Source organism: Caenorhabditis briggsae (genome assembly GCF_000004555.2).
Source record: "Caenorhabditis briggsae complete genome, chrX, whole genome shotgun sequence".
In the NCBI taxonomy this organism is placed as follows: domain Eukaryota; kingdom Metazoa; phylum Nematoda; class Chromadorea; order Rhabditida; family Rhabditidae; genus Caenorhabditis; species Caenorhabditis briggsae.
In genome coordinates this window covers 2519858-2526687 of record NC_013491.2, presented here as the reverse complement: position 1 = coordinate 2526687, position 6830 = coordinate 2519858, and the positions used below count along the sequence as shown (strand labels likewise).

General features: G+C 40.2%; 3 protein-coding genes across 3 annotated transcripts in view; 1 reads left to right on the top strand and 2 right to left on the bottom strand.

Moving 5' to 3' along the window:
- Nucleotides 1-353, bottom strand: part of CBG16014 — a gene marked incomplete at both ends in the record, with an annotated part of 17467 nt that extends 17114 nt beyond the window's left edge. Inside the window, 2 exons of the mRNA XM_045238900.1 lie at nucleotides 7-153; nucleotides 204-353. Coding sequence (XP_045095940.1) covers nucleotides 7-153; nucleotides 204-353 — 297 coding nt within the window. The remainder of the gene's footprint in view (nucleotides 1-6; nucleotides 154-203) is intronic.
- A 1664-nt stretch (nucleotides 354-2017) lies between these two features.
- On the bottom strand, nucleotides 2018-3486 carry CBG27456 (the record flags this gene model as incomplete). The annotated part of the gene is made up of 4 exons (XM_045238899.1): nucleotides 2018-2024; nucleotides 2212-2326; nucleotides 2943-3153; nucleotides 3394-3486. 4 exons carry the CDS (start codon nucleotides 3484-3486, stop codon nucleotides 2018-2020), a joined length of 426 nt encoding a protein of 141 aa, XP_045099823.1.
- Nucleotides 3487-4034: 548 nt separating this feature from the next.
- Nucleotides 4035-6457, top strand: CBG16016 (the record flags this gene model as incomplete). The annotated part of the gene is made up of 9 exons (XM_045238898.1): nucleotides 4035-4184; nucleotides 4235-4402; nucleotides 5003-5192; nucleotides 5261-5465; nucleotides 5537-5654; nucleotides 5718-5865; nucleotides 5947-6061; nucleotides 6115-6188; nucleotides 6390-6457. 9 exons carry the CDS (start codon nucleotides 4035-4037, stop codon nucleotides 6455-6457), a joined length of 1236 nt encoding a protein of 411 aa, XP_045095939.1.
- Nucleotides 6458-6830: the final 373 nt, after the last annotated feature.

Genomic DNA, 6830 nt, shown 5'->3' with positions numbered 1-6830 from the left:
GAATGCCTTTTCATCAATTGCACTTTGATTTTGTGTTGATTGGTCACCGGCCACGTACACCTGCTTTGGATCGCTTCGATTCCACATTTCTCTTGACATTTTGAGAATTTGTTCACGAAGCTGCCTGATTTGTGGCTGCTGCATTCCGATATCCTTAAAAAAATTAGTTTCACAAAAAAGCCTCTTCACAATCTTCTGCATACCTGCATATCCTTGTCCCGTACATGTGAAAAGTGATCAAATCGTCGAACATTGAAGACAAAAACGAATTTATCCTGGTAGGCTTCGAGCTGGGACTTCCGGAGCACTTCCAGCACGATATCATCGACAAGCACCCCTCCTGTGCTTGCCATTTTTGAGTTCTGCAAAAATATAAAATTCTATAAGCGAAAGTAATCAAGGAGAGTGGTTGGCGAGAAATCAATCATGGACGGAAAGAAAAGCAACACTTTTTGAAAAAAGAGAAAAACGTCGAGAAAAAAGGGTGTTAGTTGGCAAAGAGGACATTTCTGCCGAGTCTGACTGATAACACAAGGGGGGGGGGGGGACGATCAAAACTTGGTCTTTTGAGTTTAAACTTATCAATTATCATCGAAAATAGAAAAAACATCAGTTTCACAAGAAATCTAGGAAACATATTCATCTGGTTCGAATATGACTAACTTAGTACACATGTTCATGACGTATGCATGACGCATTATGAGCATATGAGTTGACTCAAACCAATTCTGATAAGGCCATAAATATAGTCAGAGAATCGAAATGTTGTTTTGAAAATACACGATTTTCTCAAATTTATTTCTACCGCGAGAAGAATCCTCTCAAATGAAACGGACTGAGGGAAAATCTGAATTTCCCAAATTAGATTTACAAGAGGGATTGTGCAAAAGTGTGAGTTTGTGCGCCATCTCAGACTACAAAAGTACAACTTTTTCGTGTTCTTTGGTGAACGAGAAGACATTGGCAAACAGTTTGACACATTTATGCTACAAATTTGAAACATTTCTCCAACAAAAAGGTTTCCCAACAAAGGAAAACGAAACGTTTTCATTTTCAATTTCTAATCCGATCAGGAACTATTGTTTTGTTTATAACAACGGCATGACAAAGATTATTATTACATAAAATTTCTTTTCAAAAAAAAAAAAAAATAGAAAAAAAAGGTCGAGACGCAGAACAAAATGTAGTGAGTCGAGGAGACGGAAAACTAGAGACTGCCGGCTGACTGGAGAATGTTGACATTCGACCGTGGTTGATGAAATAGTAAAACACGCAGAGTATTTTGTAGCGAGACGCAGACACAAGTAACGTGAAAGACTGGATGGTGGAAAGAGAAAAACCTACAAGAACTCTCCAGAGGCTGGGAGTTGAGAAAGAGAGAGAGGAAAAGATATAGATGGAATAGATGAGAAGCAGGGAGGATGGTGAGGAAAACGAGTGCTGAGGTAACTTTGTGGAAGAGAAGGGTGTTCTTATTGCATGTGTGTGTACAGACACCCAGGAGAGAATTCTTCTAGTATGTTGCCAGCCAATTGGATCTGGTTTTTTGATGGGTGGAAACTTAAGAAGACGAAGAGGAAAACGAAGACGTCGTCTTCTCATCTCTTCCTTCTTTTCATTCAATTTAAATAGCATTAAGACGACGAAGATGTGTTACAAATGAAAAAAAGAAACTTCTAGACAAGCAACGGTTTTTTTTTATTTCTTCTCAGCGCGCTTCTCACTCAACTGGAACTATGAATCAGAGACATTTAAAAGACGGAGAGTCATTCTTGGGCTATAAACCATGTTTCGAAATTTGAATGTAAACAAAAATGCCGTGGGGCTTTGTAACCCGTTTCTGCTTGGTGAGACTGATTAGAAAGAGGAAAACTCGGCAAAAATAAATTTTAAAATGAGGAAGGACCAACTGATTTGGTTTTTTTTTTCGGCGAGACTGATTAGAAAGCCATAGGGAAGAAGAAAACATTTCTAAAGGAACATTTATTTTTGAATTTAAGGATCTCTAGTCCTATTTTCAAAATCTATTAATTTGAAAATTTTGAGCTCCTGGTTCTCAACTAGTTTCGACGAATGTTTCAAGATTTCCAGTCATGAATATTCAGTTGAGCAGCATGAGTCTGATCTAGTGACGCTGGAAATATTGATTAGAAACTTCAATTTACGGAAACATCTACCTACCAAAACTGAGCTCTAGCCTAGTTGGAAGACAATTTTCCAAACAACGCGAACCAGAGAACATTGAAATTTTTGGATTTCCAGTCCTGTTTTCCAAAATCAAACAACTGATTTGAAACTTTGAATTCCTTGAGAAAATTTGAAAATGCTCCAAGTTATATAAATTCTCGTTTCTAGAGCTCTCCCATCAAGAATTCATAAAAATGCAATTAGACAGCGTGATTCTGATAGAGTGACGCTCAAAAATCTGAGTGAAAACACACAATTACGGAAGACATCACCAAAAGTCAGTCAGAGCCCAATCGGAAGACAATTCCCCGAAAAAGATACTCGTGGTAATCCGAAACAGACTAGAGAAAAAAAATCGTGCAAAACGAACGTTTTCAACTAGAAATCTTGAGCAAATTGAGTTGTCAGCCCTGGCTCAACACCAAACAAGAACGTCAGAAGCCGAAAACATCAAAATTTTCAATATTTCACTCATCGGTCAACCTTACGCGTCTTTTCATTGTCTTTTTTCGCATAATACAACGGAAAAAATAAAACCTTACGCAAGCTATGTGTGTCAAGTGAGAAAGGAAGAAAAACTGAAGCCAGGATCAAAAGAAGACAATCGAAATCGGATGCGCACTTGAATAAACATCAAAACTGAACAAAAAATCGCATAAATAATGGAAACTGGCAAGCGGACCAATATTAAAGGAAGAAGAGTAGAGAGTGTGCTGAAGGGGGAGGCGCAAACAGTGAGAAGAGGGCAAACGGACCATGCAAGGACGAGCGGGCCACTGTGTGGGGCGAACACACTAATGAACGGGGCAAGGTGGATGGGGGAGAGAGAGAGTGAGAGAGGCAGAGAAGGCTAACGGACCATTGTGCGCGCGCAATAGGTAGGGCAAAAGGAAATACGGGTCCATTATAAGCTTTTGCGGTCAGGAAGTCATTAGGGACGTTTTGAGTAACTAATTGGAGAGTTGCCTGGGGCAGCTACCCTCCAACCCCTTCTAAAGGTTCCCTCTAACCACGCAACGACACACCGCTATCCCGCTCGGCGCGCGCACTGTTTAAATTTAGTTTTGAGGGAGTATTCCAAGTGAGCTTTAAGGATTTCAAGTGAGCTTGCTTGAATTCTAAGCTTGTATTTGTTGTTTCTTTCTAACTTGTTCATAATAAACCGATTTTGTTACATTTCTTGTTGATTTTCTTCGATTTTATCACAGGAACCTGATACCCCGGACATACCGCGGGCAATTGGAGGCCAGGCGAGGAAGAGAAGAGGAGAAAATAAAAGGATATCACTTCAAAATGCATTGAAAGCGGTACAAAAAAAAAAGAACTCGTTCTCTTTCTTTTGGGTATGTGCAATTGAACGTGAAATCAACATTGACTTGAAATTCGAGAAGATAAGGACTGGAATGACGTCTTCGAACTATCTGAAATTGCGACAGAGGAATGGGAGAAGGGTTTTTCAGAATTTGCACAAAAATGGATTTTGATGTTTTCGGCTTCTGACGATCTTGTTTGGATGCATACGTCATGAACATGTGTACTAAGTTAGTCATATTCGAACCAGATGAATATGTTTCCTAGATTTCTTGTGAAACTGATGTTTTTTCTATTTTCGATGATAATTGATAAGTTTAAACTCAAAAGACCAAGTTTTGATCGTCCCCCCCCCTTGTGTTATCAGTCAGACTCGGCAGAAATGTCCTCTTTGCCAACTAACACCCTTTTTTCTCGACGTTTTTCTCTTTTTTCAAAAAGTGTTGCTTTTCTTTCCGTCCATGATTGATTTCTCGCCAACCACTCTCCTTGATTACTTTCGCTTATAGAATTTTATATTTTTGCAGAACTCAAAAATGGCAAGCACAGGAGGGGTGCTTGTCGATGATATCGTGCTGGAAGTGCTCCGGAAGTCCCAGCTCGAAGCCTACCAGGATAAATTCGTTTTTGTCTTCAATGTTCGACGATTTGATCACTTTTCACATGTACGGGACAAGGATATGCAGGTATGCAGAAGATTGTGAAGAGGCTTTTTTGTGAAACTAATTTTTTTAAGGATATCGGAATGCAGCAGCCACAAATCAGGCAGCTTCGTGAACAAATTCTCAAAATGTCAAGAGAAATGTGGAATCGAAGCGATCCAAAGCAGGTGTACGTGGCCGGTGACCAATCAACACAAAATCAAAGTGCAATTGATGAAAAGGCATTCATACCCAATGAGCAGGTAAATTGTTTTGGTTGAAAAATTGATCAAAAGATTATCTGGAGTTGAGATTTAAGAAAATCGTTTTCGCAAATTTTGAGACTTTTAAAGTTCGAGGATACGCTTTAGACCTTCAGTGCAATTTTCAACGCCTTCAGAAAATTTGGAAAAGCTTGTTTTAGCAGAATATTTACCTGAAAGTTAGCTTCAGAATATCAAATGAGATTCATAACGTTTCGAACCGGTTAGACACAGTTTATGACAATATCGAGCATTTTTACTGATAATAATATGGCAGATTTTGGACATTTTGTACTCATTTCGACATTTTGTACGACAGCAATTTTCCTAACAATTTTAAGACTTTGAAAGCTCATGGACTGAAATAAACATCGAGAACAAGTCACAAAAACTTTAGAAAAATCCAAAGCTAATTCGAATGAAGTATTCCCTAAAAAAATTATGTTCTGGATATCCGATAAGATTCACAGCGTTTGAGACGGGTTTGACGCAGTTTTAGATAAAATTGAGCATTTTATGAAATTATAGACAAATTCAGAGCATATCAACTCAACAATCTTACTTCAGAAATCCCAATTTTTAATCTTTGCTTTTTTCCAGATCAAGCTGTTCGAACAACTCGGAGAAGGCTCATTCGCAGTTGTTAGGCGTAGAACTTGGGCCAGAAGCAATGGACAGAAGACGTCCGAGCCGATTCTATCAACAGAAGTTCTGCAACCAACTCGAGTGCCAAGCGCTGCATCTACACCAAAGCCAGTATCGCAACCGGTTCCAACTCCGCAACCAGTTCGTAATCCATCACCACCAGTTGTACAAACCCGTCTTGCGGAGAAGAAACCAGCTAATCCGCTTGCTCAGGCACCAACGTCCCTCTCTTGCGGATCGATGTTGCCGTCAAGATCCTTCGCGATATCTCCCCAGAACGTTGCAAGTTTGGAACAATTCGAGAAGACCTGAATTCTGCTTTCTTCCTTGACGCTGTTGCTCGAGAAGGGTACAACTCCATCCAGCCAGGAGCCCTCATTCTAGCCAAAGGAGATGAAGTGGTGGTTGTTGAAAACACGTTAGTTTTTCATTTCCCTATTTTCCCAGCGCTCTCAAACAATTGATTTCAAATTCCTCTTTTTCTTTCAGCGGTCAGGACTGGTTTGGACAAAACAAAAAGAATCAGCAGTTCGGAACATTTCCGAGATCGGTGGTGTTCGCACAAACAAACCACGCGGTCGCGGCGGCATCCGCTGTTACTCCACAAGTTGGTTTTTTTTACCCATTCCAAGTGTGTAGTGCTCAATGATTGTGTAAATTTTTTTTACAGAAGGTTCCGACAGCTCCAACGATCAGAATGAGACCTGAACCAGTGATTCAAGCGCCTCCACCTCTTCCATTCGCGTCTAAACCTCTGAATAATAACACAAAAACGTCATACAACGATCGGACGTCGAGAATTTCCATGCCGGTTGCTGGTGAGTAACTTTTATTATCCTTTTTTCAAAATAACCACCCTATCTCCCCTTGTCTCTTTTACCTCATGTCCTCCCCTCCAGGCTCCTTCATCCACACCGGTCACGGAGATCCACTCGGAGGTCAATCGTGGGGAAACCCATCGAATATCGACGATTTGTATCTGAAAAATCCTGTGAAAGGAGTCCCATTGTCAAGGTTTGTCCTTTGCCTCATATTTCCTCTTGTCACCTGACCCTCTGTGTTTTTAGTATGTCCAATGGCGCTCAAGTTATCGCTAGTAAGGAGTTGCTCACTAACGGAGGCAGAAGCACGCACACACCTGGTAGGAATTTATTATTGTTTGAAAAAAAAAACAAGTTGGCTGTTTTAGTCGTCTTCAGTTTGTACTAAAAACCAGATCAAAATAGCAGAAAAAAGTTGGCAAAGTTAGATTCACTATTTACCTTTTAGTATTTATCATTCTCAAAAATGAAAAAAAAATTGAGAAAAAAAATCTTGCGTCTTTGTCGTTTTATGTTTGTTAACATTTACCCCATTGTCAGCTGCTCCAACCAATCCTGCCATGTCCAAGATTCGAACTCTATCGCTTGATCTACCGGAATACGATGATTTCGACCGTGCGTTTGATGATGGATTCTCCCCTTCGAAGATTGAAATGCCACGTGGCTTTGGTATGTTTTGTCCGACTCGTGTAGCCCAGAAATTAACACCTTGTTTTGATTTTCTCATTATTAATCGATATTTAGCTTCAGGAAACGACATCATCATCAGCAACGGGAACAGATCAGAGGAAACGATTTTGATCAAGGCACCAGAACGTCGCGATCCAACATTCGACATTCGAGGAAACGTGCTGAAGCCAATCCCAATTGAGAAGGTCCAACCTCCAACCTCATCCAGGCCAATTCTGGTGGCTCCAACGGCTAGTGGAGTAATCTCAATGCCCTTGCCCGAAAAATTCGGA